The following is a 22,286-nucleotide window of genomic DNA, read 5'->3' on the forward strand; positions in this document are numbered from 1 at the left end:
TTCTCTTTCTCCATCCTTCTGCTAACTCCTCACTCCTCTCTCCTTCACGCCCCTGCAGTCCCAAGCTGAGAGCTTTCAAAACACCCATTAAAGCTGGCTGCTTTAGCCAACAGTTCTTCCTAAGCAGAAAGGTTGCTTCAGCATGTGGGCCCTGCAGGCACAGAGTTTTGCCTCTCCCTTGCAGATGGGTTTGGGCACATTGGCTGCATAGGCACCATACATTTAAAGCACATTTCCTCCACCCCTCCAAAAAAAAAAGGTGATTGGGAACTATAGTTTCACAGAGCTACAATTCTCAGGATCCTTAGTTCCCATTCTCAGCCACAGTTCCCAGGATTCAAAAGAGGGTAAAGTGCTTTAAGTGTATGGCATGTACGCACCCTCGAAACTTTGCATTGTATTGACTCTTCAGATAGCCCAGGTCCTGGCCAGCACCACTAGATGGTGCAAACAAACTCCAGCCTGCTCTCATCTTGGATGTCAGAACTCAGGTCAATTTTCCCCCCCATGTTCTAAAGAGGCAGAGGAGAGTACGAAAAAAACCGTTGTTATTTCTTTCCACACTTCTGATTTAACTTGTGAATATAAAAATAAAAAACTTAGGAGACTTCAAATGGATAAACTGTTTCCTTATCTGGTGCCTGTGCCTGTAAACTGTCTTTAGAGATATGGCTTTATTTTAAAACTGCTGTGAGCTGCCCAGAGGACAGGATGAATAGGTGACCAAGATAAGTCGTATATGAGTGAATCAGTAAGTCAAGTCCTCTCCTAAACAGGTCCAAACCAGCTTGTCCTCTAGCAGGGTTGAATGTTCCAAAAGGAGGTTGTCAACTCGCATATAAAGGATTCATTCTTGAAATCACTCTAATTTTGATCTTAGTGGGTCTCTTGACTTTCCTAAGATGCTGCAGGCAATGATTTCTGTGACATGCAGGATTTTAAGTTTCACGCACCACTTCTCACATGGTATTCTCCAGAAAAAAAGTTTACATTGCACTCAGTTTTTTGTTTTTTAAAAATTCATTTAAATATGTCTTTTTTCACTTTTGCACATTTGGAAGCTCTTGCTTGTGATGACGTATTCTTTAGCTTGGAACTACAACAAGATACACACTTGTGCAATTTTCACATGTGACAATGTAGATAATTTTCCCTGTGTATGGAGTGGATGCGACTGTCCCTGGAAAGGGCTGCAGAGGTCTAAATGAAAATAGGGCATTCCTTTAACCCTGATCCTTTTTTCCCCTCTAGCTTGCCAAATTACATCTCAGTGTGCGTCCTCTTGGGGATCAAAGGGCAAGTCAAATCTCATGGCATCTTTCTACATACTTCCCAGAGAACACGGCGGCAAAAATTCATGCCTGAGGGTTCTGGCTTCCTGGCACGCAGCAGGAGCTGGCTGGGGAGCCGGCGCCTTCCCTCCACGTCGACCCATAACACGTGTCTGACTGCGACTACTTTGCGTGGCTCAGTGGAGCGGAATAGGCACGTTCACGGGCGTAGCCGGGGGGAGCAGGGAGGAGCAGCTGCCCCCTCCTATCAATAAAAATACCTAGCTAACTTAGGTTCTACCCCCCCCCCCGCAACCAAAAGGCCTACCCTCCCCCTAACAAAAATCCTGGCTACGCCCATGGGCACGCTCCAAACCCTTTCTCGCCTGCTGCCTTGCCAGACAGGCCAGTAATTGCCCTGACAGGCAAAGGCGAGCAGGTTGCCGAAGTGGTCTGAGAAGCCAGACGTTACGGGGTGAGGCTAGCGATCCTTTCCAGCAGCAAGTCCTATTTTTCAGGTTGCTGTCAGGGAGGCCGGTCGTGCTTCGCTCCCCTGCGGACCTCAAATCCCTGCCCTGCCAGAACCAGATACTCCGTCCAGACCCTTTATTTGCAAAGAGAGAATTCGGCGCGAGCCACTGAAGGAAAACAAGCAGAAAATAAAGTGGGAATGGGGAGAGGATAGGATAAAGATTAAGCCTCCACGCCGGTGACATGGCATGATCGGGTTTCTCAGCGGGCCAATTAACTCTTTGCTGGAATTAGGTTCAGACTAAGGAAAGGCAGAAGCATCTGTGCCTGTGGACAAAACACACAAACACACCCCGCCGTCCCTGTCAGTCAACCACAGCAGGAAAAAGCAACGCCCCTCTTTCTCCTTGCAGGCTAACGCCCTTCCCACTGACGTCAAGGACGCCGCCTGCCACGCGTTACCAGCAGGGACAGCGGAGCCCCGCCTCCTCCCCACCCGATTGGCTGCCTTGGTTATCTTCGGAGTTCGGATTTGGAACCTTGGAGTTAAGAGGCAGATGAAGCCGATTGGCTGAGATGCAGGTTGTCTGCGCTCTTCAATGGACAAAGGAGTCTTCACCGCGTTAGCCTGCGAATGACGGGAATCGGCTTGGGGAGAGGCAAGGCGAGAGCAGGGGAACCGCCCGCCCTGGCGGGTCTCCAGGAGCCTTCGAGAGACCCGTGGCCTAAAGGACGACAGCAGCCGCCAGGTCTGTGACTTACCTGTCCGAGGAGCCCGAATCCACTCAGGTCTGGGCATCGGCCTCGATCTGTTGCTGTAAAATGCCCGATTCCCCCGAGTGGGGGAAGGGACGTGGTTCCTCGCTCGGCTGGAGAGGGAACAATTATTGCCAGTATCTCGAGGCAGTACGAACCAGAATAATTTTTTGCTGGGCTCCTTTTTGTTCCCTTGACATCATGTTTTTGCTCGAAGAAGTTCAGAATGACTCTGTGGGGGAAGGTTAGATGGACAGTGTAACTTGCCCTAGCCTAGATCTCCCATGGCCCCGCGTGGATTATTATTTGGGGATAATAATACTGTATGCAAACGAGCTGAGGGGTGCGTACTTGGGAGTTATCCTCCCAACACCCCGGTAAGGTAGCATAGGCTGAGACCCTGGCCCCTTGTCACGCAGTTATCTCCTTGCTGAGCACGGAGATTCAATTCTGCGTCTCCCCGTGGCTCAACATCAGCTCTCTCTTTCCATCCAGTCCCAATATCGGTTCCTGCACAGCAACCGGGCTGAGGGACAAATATGCGTGCTGCATATGTATAATGCCTTTTTCGGAGCGATATAAATGTGCATCCTTAGCTCCCGGGAACTGAGGTATTGGCTCGTCTCTTCGGCTCCCGCGTGCCCATCTCATGGTTTGAAACACCATGATTCATTGGGATCATCCGGCGAGCTGGCAAGCGAGGCTCCAGCTGTGAGGAGTGGACACTGCCGGGTTAGCTTGCATCATCTACGCTTTCCAGAGTTAACCTGTAGCTCATATTTGGGCAAGTGGGTATTCAGGCTCTCTTTGGAAATTGACTCCTGTTCCTAGGCTTTCTCTACCATAAGAGACATCAAGGCATGGGAGGCTGCTGGGAGAAGACAAGTGCCAGCCCTTTTGCTTGAGTGCAAGAATGTGAGCTGTTGCCCCATATGGCCCCACCCTGGCACTCATCCCAGCTTCTGTGGAATTTCCATGCATGCAAACCGGCTTTTAGCCTGGAGCTGTTTTCTGGTATGTAGCTCCTCCCAACTTGAGCACACCTGTACTGAGCAAGCAGCGGCCTGGTTTAATACTCTGCTGCCAGAGAATTAACACCACCATCTGGATGGTGTTGGGGGAGCTCAGCAGCTTGCTTAGGAAAATGGAGGTGCTCTCTTTCTGATGGCCTACACATCCCCAAGCGCCAGGAGTCAGCTGCAGAATAGGAATCCCAATTCCTTCAGTGGGGAAGGAACTAGTTTTGTTCTGTAGGAGGTGGCGGCAGATAAGTTGGGTTGGCAAAAAGGATGGTTGCCTTGAGGCATGGCTATGGAAAGGTTGGGGACGCGGGTGGCGCTGTGGATTAACCACAGAGCCTAGAGCTTGCCAATCAGAAGGTCGGTGGTTCGAATCCCCGCAACAGGGTGAGCTCCCATTATTCGGTCCCAGCTCCTGCCAACCTAGCAGTTCGAAAGCATGTCAAAGTGCAAGTAGATAAATAGGTACCGCTCTGGGGGGGAAGGTAAACGGCATTTCTGTGTGCTGCTCTGGTTCACCAGAAGCGGCTTTGTCATGCTGGCCACATGACCTGGAAGCTGTACTGCCAATAAAGCGAGATGAACACCGCAACCCCAGAGTCGGTCATGACTGGACCCTAATGGCCAGGGGTCCCTTGACCTTTATGGAAAGCTTGTGTCTCTCAGCTAGGCAGGCATACGTGAAGATGAGGGTGGCAGGGGAATAGCAATGGCTGGCAGGATTAGTCATTCTGCTGTTTCACCCTATTTCCTCTCTCTTTCACAGAACCACCTTCAGCTACAGAGTGGAGGGACCCTAGCATCATGGGTACCCCCGCCTCTATTGCCTGTGACTTGCCACAGCATCAGACCCCTAAAGCCTGCACTCGCAAGAGAGCATCTGCTAACATCTTTCAGGGGGTGGGGCTGTTCCAGTTGCGCCGCCTCTTCCACAGCAGTGGGGATGCACAAGCCGAGGAGAGGGCCCAGCTGGTCTGGGAATGTGCAGGGAGCCGATGCATTGCTCACGCCTTGCAACAGCTCCGAAGGAGGCAGAGAAAGCTGAGGCTGAGATCACACCTGAGACCTCCTTCAGAAATGAGTGGTGGCACCAGACTCCTAGAGCTCCAACACTTCAGCCGCTTACGGTATGGTCTCCATGTTCATGCCACCCTGCTTCTACAGCTCTTGCACAGCAGGTTGTAGGCCAGCGATGGCGCTTCAAATCTCATTGGACTCTTAACTTCCATTTGTCTTAGCTAGCATCGCCAATGATAAGAGAGAACGGGCTTTCTTCAGCAACATCTGGAGGACTTCAGGTTCTCAACTCCTGGAGTAAGCAGTAGATCTCTACCTAAAGCCAGGAACTTCCTACCTACCCACCTTTACAGATGTATTCTAAAAATTGCTGGTGACAAGAAATTGCTTGTTAAACTGCTCTGGGGGGAACACAGGGACTTCCTTACAACTCTCAGCACCCTTAGTAAGGTGCAGTTCCTATAATTTTTTGGGGGGAAGACATGACTGTTTACATTTAAAGCACTATGATTCCACTTTATAGTGTGAATGCAGCCTCAGCCTCAGAGCTCTTCCTAAGCAACTGGTGTTACCTGCTCCTAAAGCTGTTGTGCAGATGTAAAATAGTTATGGCCATATGTCATCAACAGTGGTCTCTTAATAAATCCATGGCTTAGAGCATCCTTTGCTTAAAACTGTGTTCATTGGTTATATTGCAGTGTGTTCAAAACTGGAGCAAATGTGCTTTGTATTGTACTCGGGCATAGCGTGTAAACAGAATCTGCTGACAGGTACAGAGTTTAGCCTCTTACCAACCTCAGCTTTCAGCTTGCTGTATGTAAGTTGTAGCTGTTACAGCTGAAAATATAGATGCAGAAGTATGTGGGTGATGTGCAGTTTCGGAAACCGGAGGGGCAAAGCTTTCTCTAGTTCCTGCCCTCTTCTCCTCATTAACAGAATCAGAATTTATGTATGCAGAGTAAGTAAACATGTAAATGTAATTCATTTGCATTATTTGTACAGTTCACAAAATTTATTCTCCCTTTGAACAGAATTTTAAATTCTTTAAACATGGAGGATACAAAGACAGCTAGATCAGCAAGGTTTGGCTTCTGTGGCCAACCAGATGTTGCTAGACATCACCTCTGATTGTTGCTCATATGGCTGGGGCTGAGAATTGGGCGGGTCAGTTTTACTACTGCTAATCTAGAGGAAAAGGAGAGCAAGTGTGCTTTTCACAACTAGCAAGAGAACTTTCAAATGCAGTAGTAGCCACACCTGTAAATTATTTCCTCCTTTACTTGTAGAAATTCTCTTCTTATTGCCTGTACATATTGCTTACTTCTCCAGAAGAGATAACATACTACTCCATTTCTTAATGGGTGCCTTTGTTCTCCTATAGGATTGAAGACCGCACCACATCATGTGCTGATGCTGATGGCTGCAGCAATAGTGATAAGGAGATAGATACAGCTGATCAAACCAGCCACTACACTGCTTCCCACTACAGGAAGAAAAAAAGTGGAATGGGAACTGCAGACTACCTGCACCAGCTCCGTCGGTGAGCAACTGAACCTGATGGCAACAGTTGTAGTTAAATGTCACTGTACGGAACAGGAGTAGCCTGAACCCAAGGGGGGTTCGTATGGAAGATGCACTTCTCTCACAGCAAAAAGTTTTCGTATAATATCCTCTGTGCTTCACACTGGCAAAAATGGCGGATAAACTTGAAACCAACCCTCCTCTTTCAAGCACTACCTGTTCTGGTTTTCAGACTTGACCACATCTGGCTATGACAAAGCACAAACACTACAGATTGAATGTACCTGGTCATATTTAATAAAGCTTATTATACAGTCCCCTCTATGAAAGCACTTTGTGAATGCAAGTAGTAATTGCTTAAATTGCACCAATGTCTTTAGTTCAGCACTGTATTTTGCATAATCAGATGCTTCTGAGAAGTCCACAAGGAGTGTGAAGGTAACCGCTTTCTTGTTGGCTCCCACTCAGTAATTTGTATTTGGAGGCAGGCTGCCCCAGCTGCATGAAAACTATGTGGCACCTTCATGTAAGCAGGGCTGTCCCTAATGAGTTTGTCTAGCCTCCTTTTAAGATCGGCTAGAGTCACGTCTTGAAGTGGATTTCCTAATTATGCCAATGTGTCAATTGCCTCTTCTAAATCTGAGGGGAGTCAAGTGTTGGGGTTGTGGGATGGATTATTAAGGGTCTGGGTTTGCACCAAAAGCACCGTCTACAGATAGCCTTAGAAAGTCTCACTTTCTGCAAGACTAGCTGTCTTCATAAGTTCTCTTCGCCCACCTAGTTGTGAGGGTGGTCACTCCATCCTATACAAAGAATAATAATGGGACAGGGCAAGTATAATGCTCTTTCACTCTGTAGGTGTGATCACATTGACTGGGGAGTAGTTCCCATACTGCTATTATACAGGAGGTCAGTCCTTTGAAAAACTGTGTGTTTGAAAAAGTTATGAGATGGAGTGAGGGGCCCATACACAGTCCTGGTAATTCCAAAAGAGAACAGGAACTAAGGCTCCATTAAGTTTAAACAGTCTTCTGCCTATATGTACTGTACTCACATACCCCTGTTGGTGGGTGGCGCTGTGGGTTAAACCACTGAGCCTAGGGCTTGCCAATCAGAAGGTCGGCGGTTCAAATCCCCGCGACAGGGTGAGCTCCCATTGCTCGGTCCCAGCTCCTGCCAACCTAGCAGTTCGAAAGCACGTCAGTGCAAGTAGATAAATAGGTGGGAAGGTACAGTGGGAAGGTAAACGGTGTTTCCGTGTGCTGCTCTGGTTCGCCAGAAGTGGTTTTGTCATGCTGGCCACATGACCCGGAAGCTGTACGCCGGCTCCCTCGGCCAATAATGTGAGATGAACGCCGCAACCCCAGAGTCAGTCACGACTGGACCTAATGGTCAGGGGTCCTTTACCCCTGTTGAACAACCAGAAGTCTGCCCATTTGGGTGCCTAGCTATAATAGCTCTCTCAAGGCAAGGTGGTGGTCTTGCGCACAATCAGCTTCATACTTGGTGCAGACGTTGGGCAACTTGTTTTTTCTTTTAACAGTACAGATTTTATATTGCCAAAATAGAAGTGAATACTAACACATTAAGGGTATATGTTGTGTTAAATATCACTTCGAGCCAGGGCCATCCAAGCTAACAGGATGAAATGCATGATTCTTTCTCCTAAAGGCTATAAAAGGATCAGGAAGGTTTTTCTGCAGGTGGTAAAGGGGTAGAGAATATGTGGTCCTTCAGATGTTTTTAGACTCTTAACTCCAGTCAGCCCCAGCTAGCATGGCCAGTAACTGGGGATAGTGGAATTTATAGCCTGGAACATCTGGCAGGCAGGTCACAGCTTCCCCACCCCTGCATTAAAAAAAGGCCCATGAGTGCAGGCCAGCTTCCCATCCCATGCTTTACAATACAAAAAAGTCAAACACAAGGAAGGACTTTCCAATGATGTATGCGGTGTAAGCTTCACCTAGTGGGGAATATTCATACTGCAGGGGAAGTAGAGAGCAAGTGTGAGCCATGACACAATTGCAAGCAGCAGCACTATTGCAATGAGGAGAGCAGGGAAGAAAATTCAGTTCCCATTAACACAAGCAGACCAAAAAAAAAAAAACCACGCAAGAGACTGGCTCTGCAACTGCAGACCTGTTATGAAGATACTTGCATTGATTTAAATATATTACATACATTTCTACAGTGCATAAGAACGATACATTTCAGTTCAGGCTGGCAAAAAGGAAAAGAACCCGTGCCTGGCATCAAGTACATCAGCTTCAGCCTGGCACCTCAGGCATACAGCAGGGAATTGTCCCCCAAGTGAGAAAGAGGCACACCCCCCACATACAGGGCACCAGGCGCCTGCTCTGAACAGCAGAGAAGCTGGTCTCGATGCAAGGCTTCTCCTCGCAGGCCTGAGTGGCAGCCAAATCAGCAACACCCAAGGAGAAATCAGGACACTTATATGGACAATTTCAGAGGGAAACTTGATGCCAGGGATTTAGCACAGAGGCTTTCAAAAAGCAGCATTCACTGTACCATTCCACTGCACATGGGGGTGTAAAGGGCCTCGGTATGGTAGTGATCCTAATGTGAGTGCTTCCCCTTATGAGGATGCGGTGAGGGCATTTCCCCCATGGCAGCAGGCAACCCCACCCAGAGAACCTCCTCCCCCCTCCCGATTGTCAATGCCCAAACGCAGCCCAAGGGAGGATTCTACCTCTGGCAGTGGCCTCTTTTCTGCCTCCCGCTCACCCCAGCATTGGCAGAGAAGAGGCACAGCTATTACTTCCCCTAGGGATCAGACTAGATGGGTGTGAAATACTAGCCCAAGGCTAACAGTGCTAGGATATAGTGATCCTCTCAGTTGCTCCGGGACTACATGGAAAACAAGTGTATGCACTTGGGTTCAATTATTTAAAACCAATGTTAAAATCTACTATTTGAGGCATTTACTCCCTTGCAGAAGGAAGGGAAGGAAGCACAGCAGTTATACTCTTTCAGGACCTACCTTCTAATATTTACCGTTACCCCAGGCAGACAAAAGCTGCACCAACAGGCTCTAGTCCGACCCTTAAAGTTCTTCTTTCCTCTCTATCCCAACTTGCATCCTCCCAGGAGCAGTCGGTGGCAGCTGTGCTCCTTATGGATAGCCCCAAGACATGACTGGTGCCTACAGCACTAGGAGGAGCTCGGTAGGACCACAGATAACAGAGCAAACCTAGTGGAGCAGGGCCCCCCCCTCCACTGCAGGATAAAACAGGGTGCAGGAAGGGAGGGAGGAATATCAAGGCTGGGAGTTGCACACAGCAGGAGCACTTCTATCCAACTCAGATCATCCCCCTTCATTGCCAGCCTTCCCAGGCAGAGGACCCTGGGGGTGTTCTCCACCCAGATGGCCATTAGAGGGACGGCTTGAAACCAAAGGATGCTGCATGCAGGCACCTGCTGGGAGATGCTGCCATGCTCAGGCTGGGGAGCGGGCGGGCATTTCTGCCCGCAGCAAGAGGGGGGGAGCAGTCAGGTCTAAGGAAGGGCCTCCCTTCCTGCTGGGAATGTGCAGAGTTGAGGCTGGCTGGTAGCGCCTGCTTACATCTCCCACTGGCAGCAGCACAGCGGCCTCAGTCTGGAGGATTGGCTGCCCGCTGTCAAGTGATTAACTCGGGTTCCTCGATGAGTCGCAGAGGCCTCTGCTACCACCAGGAAAAGAAGGGCTTGCGGCTCTGGAAGCTTTGCGTGTACGACTCACTGGCAGAGCGCTGGTGGGAGCGAGCTGTCTCTACAATTACAGGGGGCATCTGGACCAGGTGAAGGGGGCTCTTCCCATCTTTCAAGGCCTGGGTCAAATTCAGGATCTAGGAGGAGAAGAGAGGGGTCAGCAGCCAGGAACCCAATTGTAAAGGGAGGCAAAAACAGCCCAGTGCCCAGCCCAGATCCCATTCCTCCAATGGGAGCCAGGAGCATACCTGGCCACGCATGACGGCAATCTGCTTGTGGAACTGGCCCCTGTCAAAGCCTGGATCTTTCTACAAAAGAGACAGCAACAGATAGACAGACACGATTAGGGTGGGTGCTGCATACAAATCTCTTCTTGTCTTCTGTTCTTATGGAGAGGAATAGGTTCAGTTACCCCCCCCCCCAAGCATCCACACAAATTATTTGCTCATGAACAGAATGAATAGAATCACAGGTGTACTTGCCCTGGTGCCTGTGGTTACCTTGAAGAGTTCATAGAGGTCTTCTTCTAAATCCTTGATAAAATTAGGGTCTGAAATCTTTGGCAGTATCAGATCCTTGATCTCTTGGGAAAAGGGCACCTTGGCCTGGGGCAGCCATGCCCAGTAGAAAGGGTCTTTGGAGAGGTGGGGAGAAACAAAAAGCAAATGTTAACAGCCTTGTTACAAGGGCAACATCCCATAAAGGACACTGAAGATGTCTCAATCCTAGTACCGGAGGCCCTGAATATCCTGGACTGCACATGGAAACACAAGACAGTTAGCCCTTAAAGAGCACCCTGGACCAGCCAGAAACACTTGCTTACTGGGAATCTGCTTGGGTTCTGGTGCTTGGGACTACTTACATGCTCTCCAAGAATCTGGATGCTTGAGAGGGAAAGCCAGGCCATTGTCAATGGCAGCAAGTTTAATTATAGGCTCCTTCACCACTACCCATTCTGAGTCCTACAGAGAGGGAAGAATGTTGAACCAGAAAAGGGTACTGTTATATTTGTTACTTTTTATTGGAAAATGGTTCAAAGCATGGAAACAAATAAACTTTAAAACCAAATATAAGAGCAAGAATAAAACAATATCCTAAAATGTTCGTACACACACACACACACACACACACACACACACACACACACACACACACACACAGTGCTCTGCCCCACTACTCACTGTTTATCAACCGCAACTCCACTGCTCTTCCCGCATTAACCCTCTACAGATTCCCCTTCCCACCCCGTGCAACTACCTAATCCCCTTTTTACCTTCCCAAACTAATTTTTGAAGCCACTTGTCTCTTCTATTCTATTCTGCAGCTCCGCTTTGTACTCGTTTTCACCTTCACCCCCACATCCATGCCTGCCTCCCTCTCCTTTTGTGCAACACCCCACCTCTGCACACAGACCACTCCCCTGGTAAGCTCCTCCATCTTCCTCTTCCCACATATTGCAACTACCAAGCACCTTTGCAGCTTCCACCCTATTATGAAGCCACCACCCACTCCTATTCTGCAGCCCCTTTTGTACCTTTGGTTTGCTCTTCACCTTAATTTCCATGCCTTTTCTTGCAACCCCTCTTTACACCTTCACTCCCTTTTTCCTCCCTCCACCTGCTTCCTTTTTTAATCTCCTCCTTGCACACAGACCACCCCCATTTCCAAGCCTCTCCTCTCCTATTATGTAGCCCTTTGCACACACACATACCCAGTGATTATATATATATAACTGTATCTTTAAGATGAATAGAATCTTAAGAGCAAGTTTGTCAGTTAGCTTGTTCAGTTTTGCAAAATTGGCTGTTTGCTTGTTTTATTAATTAGCAGCTGAATCTGTTCTAAGTAACTAAGTTGAATCTGGAACTTCATGCTGAATATCATACATGGTACCAGGAGTGGAATATGTTGTGTGAAGGTACTATAAAATATTTTAGGGCTCCACATCCTTAATCTTTCTTACATGAGGCTGCTGAAGAATGGAAGAGGGAGAGGTTTGAATACAGTGAGAAGGGAGAAATACTGAAAGGAAAATATATGTTTTAAACAATGGCAGATGTTTAAATAAAGCAAGAGCATGGGGACAATGGGGGGTGGCGGCGGCAAGGTTTTAGTACAGCAAGAAGTTAGTCCACACCTTCCTTGGAGGGGACCTCAGATAATGAATGCAAGATTCATGTGGTGCAAGGCAGTCCTTGAGGTTACTAGGATATACTCCCAAGTATAATTCCAGAATAGCCGAGAGGGGCAATCCAAGACTCACCATCCCAAAAGCAACATAATGGGCACTGCTTATACTACCAAAAGTTCTAACCAAGCCCTACCTCAAATCTTCTCTGCCCCCATCCCCCCCCCCGGCCCAAAGGGAGTCCAAGCATTGCTAATGGGCATAGCAAGTCTAGCACTCCTTTGACAATACCTTCTCCCTTCCAGTTTTGCCCCTCTGCAAGCTTGCTAGAGCCATGATGCTAGCTTTCTGTTTTCTGGCACTCACCGGAAAGGGCTCAGCAACTTCTGGACTCTCCCATGTCTTATTGTCAGGCTATACACTGAAGACCAACTTTCTATATCACTCAGAACTAAGGGCTGTCACTCCACAAGCAGCAAGTTGCCACCTAGTCTACCTGGGCCTAAGACATGTTTAGCAGCTATGGCGCCTGATTAGAGACATTCCCTGAAATTTGGCCCTTCCTCAATGCTGCATACCAATTCCTTCCAGTCTCATACTGCCTGCTGCTGCTGCAGAACACAAGATAGATCCCCAAGTGGAACCATCAGAGCAGCATGGGCCCTACTCACCCGCACACTTGTGCTGTCCAAAGGACAGTCATACTTGATAAGCCAGTTGTCATTTCCCCGGTCTGTGGAAGAAGGGAAATGCATTGATAAGACAGAGAAATCTCACCACAGATAGCAAGATCCACATTGTAGTATTAAGAAGTGGCGGGGGGGGGAGAGAAGAAGGAAGACACATCATTAATCTTTCAGTCGTTCGTCCCCTATTATTTGGAGGAGGCAACCTTATCCCAGCCTTGTTATTGCTGCATACCAGGGAATACGTGCATTGAGCAAAGGCTACATTCAGAATAGCAGAGCAAAATAGACTTCCCTCTTCACAAGGCTTCCCAACAAGTAATATCTCTCCCATCAGATTCCTCAGTCGGCAGTGCTCCCACCCTAAGGGCCAAGAGCTGGCACAGAACCTACCCGTATTGCGAATGATGTAGTCCAGCACCACCAGCCTCTCAAACTGCAGCAGCAATTGGCGGTTAGTATTCTCTGGGAGGGGCTCAGCCTCAAAGCGACGTAGCCAGTAATCTGCATCCTTGTAGCCTTCCACAAAGATCTGGAAGGAGCCCACCTGAGAGCAAGAGGCAGGTGGGTTAAGGGAACAAGGCCTGGCTCAGTGGCATAAAACATTTCTGGGCACCTTAAACCTCCCCTACCTTTGGAGGAAGCCCAATTCGGTGAAACCTCTGCCCCACTTTTGGCACTTTCTCCAGGGCCAGGCGTTTGCCCCGGGACTTCACTCTGTCAATGGCGCTGTAGTTAAATGTTTCACTGGCTAAGTACACCACCTGTGGGCATGGAAAAGAGATGACTTTTAAAAAAGCATACTCCATAAATGCCACTCTCTGCTATTTACAGAACATGGTAAAAATCTAGGCATATCCAGGTCTGCCTACTTTATTAAAAAAAACCGAAAACCTACACATCACAAAGTCTGAGCATAATTTATTGACCTGAAAAATTACAATGGGGTGGGAAGAGTAAAAGACAAGCATCATCAACCCTATACCCTCTAGCAGCGTTGTTAAAAAGTAAAGAAAAGTAGATAGTACTTTAAAAGGAATATAAACATTCCATGCTTATGGTTACAACTTTTCTTCATCTGTAGTCTTCATCTGTAGTCACGTTCTTCTAACTACTTCTACATGTAGTTCCTATCCCAAAACTTAAATATGGAGATCAAACTCAAGAATGCAGTAACCAAATTAATGCAAAAACCAGCAACTCTCCACAATTGACAAAGGACAAATTTATTTATGAATGAATGAATGAATGGAATATAATAATTCTGGGATTACTCCCAGTTGCTTCTTCCCTCAATTGCTGTTCTCCCTGCTTCTAATCAAAAGACAGAAGTCCTCACTGGGCTAGGAGTGAGAAATACCAATAGATATATAGGAACAAACTATTAAGATAAGAGACAGAAGTGGAGGCTGGATGAAAGGCAGGATTTTATTATTTAGGAAGTAGGCACTGGGGATCTCACACAGAAACACACAGGTCTCTATCCAGGCATCCTATCCACTATTAAATCCTGCTGTCTGCTTCCCCCTCTGTCCCCAGGCTCACCTTTGTGCGGGGAACAATGTTCAGTTCCAACTTCTGGTCAACAAGACTAGCACCAGCCTCAGATAAGTATCCCTGGTTAAGAACAAGGCAGTCCCTTCCGAAACAACAGGGGCAGCACAGTTTCTGCAGCCACTTTGTCCACTTAGGGTTCAGTTGCCCATAAGGTTCCTCATTCTTGGGTTTGAATACGCCGATGATTTTCTGAGACGGACAGAAATGGGAAGCTGGTTAATTCAAGCTGGGCACGGCAAGGGCAGTCAACCCCCACAACACATGGCAGAGTACCAGGCTCTTGCCAAACAGATCAATATTGTAGAAAGAGAAGGGGTTAGAGGTCTTCTTTGCTAAGAGCTACACATTTACAAGAATGCTTCCAGTTAAAACATACACATCCGTCACAAGGGACCTGGTGCCCCACTTTTCAAGAGGAGACCTTCAACCAATAGTTCTCATTTTTCACTCCCAAGAGTTCAGGCAGCCAAGCTGAGTGCACATTCTCTGAACAAACATATTACCTAGTACAACAGTTCTTAACTGCAGTGGGGAAATCTGTGACCCTTGAGGGGTTGTTGGACCCAACTCCTATCAGCCCCAGCCAGCATGGTCACTGATCAGGAATGGTGGGAGTTGGGAGTCCAACAACATATGGAAGGCTACAGGTCCCCTACCCTGTCTTAATCAAATAATTCCAAAATTAAAAACTGGTAAAATTAGTCTCTTTAGCCTGGAAATGAGGAGACTGAGAGGACATATGATAGCCATCTTCCAATATCTAAAGGGCTGCCACATGGAAGATGGAGCAACCTTGTTTTCACCTGCTCCAGAGGTTAGAAGCCGAACTAATGGATCCAAGTTACAAGACAGGAGACTCTGACTAAATATCAGGAAGAATTTTCTGACAGTTAGAGTTGTTCAACAGTGGAACAGATTCCCATGAGAGGTGGTAGACTCTCCTTCTTTGGAGGTTTTTAAACAGAGGTTGGATGGCCATCTGTCATAGACGCTTTAGCTGAGATTCCTGCACTGCAGGAGGTTGAACTACTAGATGACCCTTGGGGTCCCTTCCAACTCTACAGTTCTATGATTCTATAATCCAGGTGCACAATGATCTAAATAATCAGCCAAGCAGACTGATCAGTTCCACCTCCTGGGACTGATCGGCTACACCAGTGTTTCTCAACCAGTGTGCCTCCAGATGTTTTGGGACTACAACTCCCATCATCCCTAGCTAGCAAGACCAGTGGTCAGGAATGATGGGAGTTGTAGTCCCAAAACATCTGGAGGCACACTGGTTGAGAAACACTGGGCTACACCTCACTGGTTAGGTAGGTATAACGAAGTTTATGGCATCTCTTGTTGGGAAATTTACTAGGAAGTTTCACTTCCCTGTCCACATAGCATGCAATTTAAAGCACTCGAACTGAGAGCTACAATTAGCTGCTGCATCAGCAGCAGGGGAATGGGGCCTTCCATCGTAAAGCAATGTCTCAAACCTTTTGAGTTCCGGTCCCCTTCTAAAACTTACTTACCCCCTCCTTCTAAGCCCATTCAACCCCATTGTCAGTGCTCTCTTTAGTCAGGGTGTGCACAGAGAACTTACTGTGGCATAAATATCCAGCCTTTCCTACCACAAGTCCTTTTGGTTTCTCTATAGAGTCCCACCCTCGGTCTCAGAGAAAGATTGCCATGTCATTTTTTACAACAGTGAGATGCAAACAAGCAGCTGCCGCTTCTCATCTCAGGATGACTCTAGCAGGATGACGCTCAGTCAGGAGACAAAGATCCTGGGGAACTCCGGAAAGGAAGTAAAGTGTACAGAGTGCCACATGTTACCAAAAACTCTTCCCGCCCCTCCTGATACTTTGTAAGCCTGGTAGACTGTGCTCCACAGATAGAGAATCTGTGGCCCTCTAAGATGTCAGACTACAACACCCATCAGCCCCAGTTGGCATGGCCAATAATATGAAAAACTGTAGTCAAGCAGCCACTGGAGGGCTACAGGTTCTCCACCCCTTCTCTGTCCCCACACCAACAACAATACTGTACTAGCATGCCATATAAGATTACCAAAGCGACAGGCACACAGCTTAGGAAAGGTCCACACTCTGGAACAGTTTCTGGGGACTCAGCTACATTGGTAAAGAAAAAACACTTTATATGTGTTGTTTATGCATTCTAACACTGTGACACCAGATGGCGCTGTGGAATTCCATTTTTGCTAACCCGATTTCTCATACAACGTTTGCAACGCATTTAACAGAAACGTTTCTTTGATGTGCCTAGTTCCAACCTAGGACACTGATTTAAGGAAGGAGTAGATGTATGTGTGCAACCACTAGATGGAGCACTAGTTGATTACTTATTACTTACAAGCACCAGGCCATTTGCTGCCTACACTATAGCCTGGCCTATTCCACGAATGCACCACCAGCAGGTCCTGGATTCTGGGTAGCTGAAACTGCATGACATAAGTCAACATAGGAGGCTACCTTCCACAGAAGATCCTGCATTAAAAAAATTATGAGCATTTGTTTTTTAACAGAACATACTAGGCCTCATGACTGCAGGTGAACCCTCTGAAGATACAATGGGTATTTCTACTAAAACTTTGAAAATCAAATACGAGGAGTAGAGTTCCTTCAGTCAGCTGCTCCCTCCCACCCACGGCCTTTTCACTCATACTGCTCTGTAATCAGAATCTTCCAATTTGTGACAAAAAAAAAGGACAGATATGCACACAAAACACATGCAACGCAAAAGCAAAATTGGCACGCTTTTTTCCTAGGTTCTGGATTGTATAGTAACAGAAGGTTGGAGCTTCGGCACACAATTCTAGATATACCAAATAGATTCAAGGCTCTTAGTAAAGGGGAGCTAAGAGTTAAAAAGGATGGGAACATCGTGACTGGCATAGAAACCGAAAAAAAATGTAATATGTAATAAGCCAGCCAGGCTCCTGGATACTATATACAGTATTCAAATGCCAGGCCTATGCTTTGGATGATGCCATTAAACATGTCTGTTTACCTGGATGGGAAACCCTGGCAATCTACCAGAATCAAAATTCCTCTTTCCTGATACCCCTGAATATCATGTATGTTGGCTGCTCTCACTTTCCCTCTCTAGGCAGCTGCACTGCTGAGGAAGCCATGTCTTCTAGCTGGTCGGTTCCATACTAGATGTTAGAGAATTCTCTCTCCCAGCCATGTACCAAGAGATGACTTTTTAAACCATGGGGCAGAGAGGACACAAGAGTTGCCATCACAGTTAGTAGAAAGGCAGGGCCAGCAGCGTATCTCCAGTCACACATACAACAGTTATATCCAACCATCTACCAATGGCACACACAAACACACATATAAAGAGGTCAGGTCTAATTGGCAGCAACTAACCCAGAAATCACAGCCTCCCCCACAAAGCTCTGGCTGAAGTGGCTCCTTTCTAATGAACAAGCAAAACTGGAGGAAGTAGTGCTGCATCGATCCATTTGCCTTCACCTAGGGCAGCAGCACAAAGACCAGGCTGACTCATCCCGGCGGAATCTCCCACAAACTGAGCTAAAAGGGAAGTGAATCCAAAACCCAAACCAGACAGGAAGAAGAAGCTGGATCACTATAACAAAACTGGCATGGCCAACAAATAAGTCATGCTTTTTCATACAATCAACACATGCAACTCAGAAAGAGGAAGCTACAGTAAATTAATCTGGTTAGTTATGACGGGTCACAAGGAGAGCCACATGGCCATGCACACAGTCAGTCCTCACATAGGCATGAAGAATAAACTGCAGCTGACCGGAACCACAGCACATGCTAATCCATTTATAGTAGGATCAGTTATTCGAGAACTCAGCCCACAGAACCCAACACAAGACAGATATGCCCAATTCCTTGTAAGTACAGTGATACAGCAAGCCAGAGGAGAAAGCAAAGCCTCAGGATTATTCTCTGCTTAGATTTATTCATTTACAATACTTATAGCCTGCTTTATAGTCTCAGAGGCTCTCAAGATGGCTTACAGAAGATAAAATCGCACTCCATTCTAGTACAGGAACAGAAATGACATGATGCCCCTAAATAACTATGATTATTCAGACAATGTTCCCTGCCTTTTTTATGTTCTTATCAAGTGTCATACCAAGCAGCAGCTCCCACCGAAATCCTAAGGCAAAGGAGTAGGGCTCGGAAGCTGGACCTCACTCAATCCATGATAGAAGCAGTCTTCCCTTCCTGGAAGCAGGCAAGGGAGTGGAGCAAACAAGAAAATAATGGGCTAGAACTTAAAAAGGGGAATGCTAGTGAATCTAACAGATCTCCTCTCTTAAGTCATGGTTAGGCATGAATGCATACATCTTGCTTTCATTCAATACATGCTTACCCAAATCTGCTTGAAAAAAACAACAGTAGTATTGCTTTAAAAAAATACACATGCTAGAATCAACAAACTGAATAAAAGGACTCAATCTGCTTTTAAAAAACTTCCAATGACATGAATGTCAGTGTTTCCCAGGACAGCCCAAGTATGTTTACTGCATGGAAGGTTTAACACACTTAAAACCCATTATTGTGCCCTTAATTCCACTATTTACATAGCACTGCTACCAGCATGCATACCATTTTATGGTGCAACAAGAAAAAAAAATTGTTTCAATTAGTTTGCCATCTGAAATAGGCACAAAGTAGTTGATCTACCATTTTTTTATAGATTTTTTTTATGCCCTCTTGACAAACCTGGGTTTCAAACGGGAAGAATTAAGTCACTAGATAAACAGTCATTGATGTCTGCTAATGGGGGAATACCCAAAGCAGCATATGGTATTCAAAGATTAGAAAGTAGACTGGGTAAATATTAGCAGTGGTGACCTGGAATTCTTCATAGCAAAGGGCAAAGGGTAGAGTACATAACCTGAAATTTGAAAGAGACCAGTCTGAATATTCTTCTACAAATTAGGCATGTATAGTTCTTTCAGTTTTTCTCCCAAAATAAAGCCCCCGCCATCTTGATATCTCAACCAGATTTTACAGATGTTTAAAATGCAGAGATGAGCTTAAAGAACAGAAGTTACAATGCCAGTTTTATCCAAAAGACCAAAAAGTTCAGGAAGCACACAATCAGGAAAGGAAGCTGATCAGCTGCTCCATGTGCATAGCCAGGATTGGGGGGGGGGCGCAGAACCTCAGTTAACTCTGTATATTCATTGATTTTTATTGATTTAGGGGGGGCAGCTGCCCCTTCCTGCCGCCCTTGACTACGCCAATGAGCTGCTCCCAGACACCAACCGTCATTCTCCGCAAAAGGATCTATCTGCCTTACAAGCATACAGCTGTTGCATCAGCAAGCACACAAGAACTTCAAGTGAATTTGTTCAGCTCTCCCTCTAATGGGGTCATATTCAAATGAGCTAGGTTTCTTGAGCCACTTGTAAAGTGGAGCCGCAAGCTGGAAGCAGTATTAGTTGAGTAACTTTTGGTTAAACTACACACTCACACTAACAAAACAATACCATATAACCCCTGCTCCAAACCCATCTGAACACTGGGGAAATCAGCAGGGAGTTCACAATGTCCAGCCACACTCATAGGAGCCAACTCTTAGGGACCAAGGTACCTTTGGCCCCCCCAATAAAATATTTGAGGGGCCAGGGCTCCCCAAAGTTGATGGGCATTGCCATTCAAATGGTGTGGGTGTGTGGGTGTCGTGTCATGTCATGTGATCAGTTATGTGGGACAGAGCTTACATCCCCCCAATATTTTATTTAAGTTGGCACCCGTTGCCACACTAAAGATATTGTTACCAAAGTGTCAATCTAATTTCTATCCATATGCCCCCATGTACAAAAACTACCAGTATATGGTATACTCTAGAGCAGGGGTCAGCAAACTTTTTCAGCAGGGGGCCAGTCCACTGTCCCTTGTGGGGGGCCAGACTATATTTTGGAAGGGGGGAAAAGAACGAATTTCTATGCCCCACAAATACACAAATAACCCAGAGATGCCCCCGGGCCTTAGTTTGCCTACCCATGCTCTAGAAGCTTACCAGGAAGAATCCTGCGCCAGTAATACCGCCTAGGGCAGTCGGGCCACGTGCCTTCTCCTTCAAGATCAGAAAGAGACAGATCCAACTAAAGAAACACATTATGAAGAAACAAAATTTAAAAATTTCTTCCAGTAGCACCTTAGAGACCAATTAAGTTTGTTATTGGTATGAGCTTTCGTGTGCATGCATACGTCTTCAGATAGCATAATGAAGATAAGGCCAAACTAAATACAAAGAATGGGTAACAAACAACAGGTATCCTCCCCTACCCAGACAACCGAACAGAACTAATAATCCAGGACAGCAATTGACACCAGAATACCAGCTACTAAAGCCTTTAACTGGACAAAGCTATGCTGGCCTCTGGAAACAGCCAACCGATACACTCCAAGATAACTTTACCCAATTACAACAAAACACCTCAACATGTCAAGCAGTACTGTGCCTCCTCATTGGGCAAGAAGGGCTAAAGCTTCTAGCTTTATATTTTGTATTATTCCCCAATAACCATAGTATTACACTGACAGCAACACTATGAAACAAACATTGGAACTGTGAGATGCTAAAGAGCAAGACCGTACCTGTTTATATTATATTTACAATAATAAAACTGGTTTTATTAAGAATAAGGCCTACACTTGGCTGTTCATCACAGGGGAGAAGGGCACAGCTGACAGATCAGCTGTACTTTATGGGTTATACTGAGCACTGTCCTTTGGCCACTCCAAAGAAGGGGGAGTGCAAGCAATAGCAGAACTGAGGAAAGGTGAGGAGGTAGAGATTAGAGGGCACCTACTAGCAGGCAGGAGTGTCTTGGAACAAAGAAAGACCACCCTACACTTCAGAGAACTGGTCACGGATGTGGCAAAGGCATACACACTATTCTACCATCATCTTCTTAACCTTACCTATGATACTAATTCTTAAACTTGTTTAGCGCTGCGCTTTCAAGTGTTCAGGGCACTTCACATGCATTATTGCGATCCTTGTAAAGTCAGTCAAAGGCCAGCTAGCGAGTTCCCAGCTGAGACTCCCCGGCCCGTGTTATCTTAGCACAGTACAACGCAGGGCGACCACTTGCCAACATCAAGTAGCCACCTTTCGGGCACCCAGACCCCCTCGCTCGCTCCCCCACACCATGGGCTGAATAGTCTCCACACACACCCCAGCCCTAATCCTCTCACCCCCTGCGGGTCCTTGACGAAATAGCTGCCGCTAGAACCCTGGTAGATGCGCTCCGGGTAGATGCCGCGCTCGCTCGCCAACTCCGACTGCCGCACCACTTCGGCGAATTCTGGGTCGTCGGGAAATTCATTCCGGGGCTCCCGCTCCACGCGGGCCGCAGCAGCCGCTGCCCCCAACCCAACTGGTGCCTGGACCTGCGCCGACCCGGCCGACCCTACCGCCCCGCGCGCCCCACGCTCTGCGCCCGCACCCCGATCCAGGAGGGGCTGGCGCTCCCGGTCGCGGCCACCTGCGGGAGAGCCCGGCAGCGAGGGGCAGGGGCAAGGGCAGGGCGGAGGCGCGGAGGGGGCGGCGGCGGGGCAGGGCGGGGAGCGCACGGCACCTCCGGGAACCCCATACCCTGCGGCCGGCCCGCGCTCCGGAGACACCAAGGGGCTCGTCTCATCCATAGAGGCCGAGCCCGAACGAGGCGCGGATGCAACTCCGGGCACTTGCGCGCACAGACCAGGGCACCGCCGCGCTCTGCGACTCAGCGCCGCTCAGTTCGGATCACCTGACACCGGCCCCGCGGCCACCGCCGTTTCCGCCAGAGCGGCACCAGCCAATCACGCTCCCTGTTTACAGGGCGCCCGGAAGCCTCGCCCACTAAAGAAGCCGCCGTCCATTCGCAGAGCTAGGCCCGCCCAGCTCGCGGAAGCCCCGCCCCGTGGCTCGCACGACCACCCCCCTTCATTGTGCCCCGCGCGCTCCCTCCCACCCCATAGCTACGGTAAGTCATGCGTTCGGAATGAAGAGTGTGCATGGAGATGATGAGCTGCGCCTTTTCCCACTCATCCTCGCCTTTCAAATCCGTGCTTTTCCTTTAGGCCTCTGCCTGCCGTCATCGACGCTGCCTGGTTCCCCAGCACAGCCCACATGGCACACTGCATAATAACATTTAATT

At 47.6% G+C, this 22,286-nt stretch overlaps 2 protein-coding genes across 3 annotated transcripts; one reads left to right on the plus strand and one right to left on the minus strand.

Moving 5' to 3' along the window:
- The first annotated feature begins 2,268 nt into the window (after window positions 1-2,268).
- Window positions 2,269-6,372, plus strand: AVPI1 (arginine vasopressin induced 1). The gene is made up of 3 exons (XM_035133566.2): window positions 2,269-2,491; window positions 4,284-4,644; window positions 5,916-6,372. Exons 1-3 carry the CDS (start codon window positions 2,377-2,379, stop codon window positions 6,076-6,078), a joined length of 639 nt encoding a protein of 212 aa, XP_034989457.2. The 5' UTR covers window positions 2,269-2,376; the 3' UTR covers window positions 6,079-6,372.
- Window positions 6,373-8,197: 1,825 nt separating this feature from the next.
- Window positions 8,198-21,897, minus strand: PI4K2A (phosphatidylinositol 4-kinase type 2 alpha). 2 transcript variants are annotated; one of them, XM_035132863.2, is made up of 9 exons: window positions 21,343-21,897; window positions 14,123-14,323; window positions 13,210-13,341; window positions 12,971-13,124; window positions 12,563-12,624; window positions 10,626-10,725; window positions 10,246-10,397; window positions 10,012-10,071; window positions 8,198-9,900 (listed from the first exon to the last, which is right to left on the minus strand). In XM_035132863.2, the coding sequence occupies exons 1-9, from the start codon at window positions 21,790-21,792 to the stop codon at window positions 9,739-9,741; spliced, it is 1,473 nt and encodes a 490-aa protein (XP_034988754.1). In that variant the 5' UTR covers window positions 21,793-21,897; the 3' UTR covers window positions 8,198-9,738. The 2 variants fall into 2 exon arrangements, with proteins under 2 accessions (XP_034988754.1, XP_034988755.1); XM_035132864.2 differs by having other exon boundaries at window positions 10,264-10,397; window positions 21,343-21,896.
- Between the last annotated feature and the right edge of the window lie 389 nt (window positions 21,898-22,286).

This window comes from Zootoca vivipara, chromosome 5, assembly GCF_963506605.1.
Source record: "Zootoca vivipara chromosome 5, rZooViv1.1, whole genome shotgun sequence".
Lineage (NCBI taxonomy): Eukaryota > Metazoa > Chordata > Lepidosauria > Squamata > Lacertidae > Zootoca > Zootoca vivipara.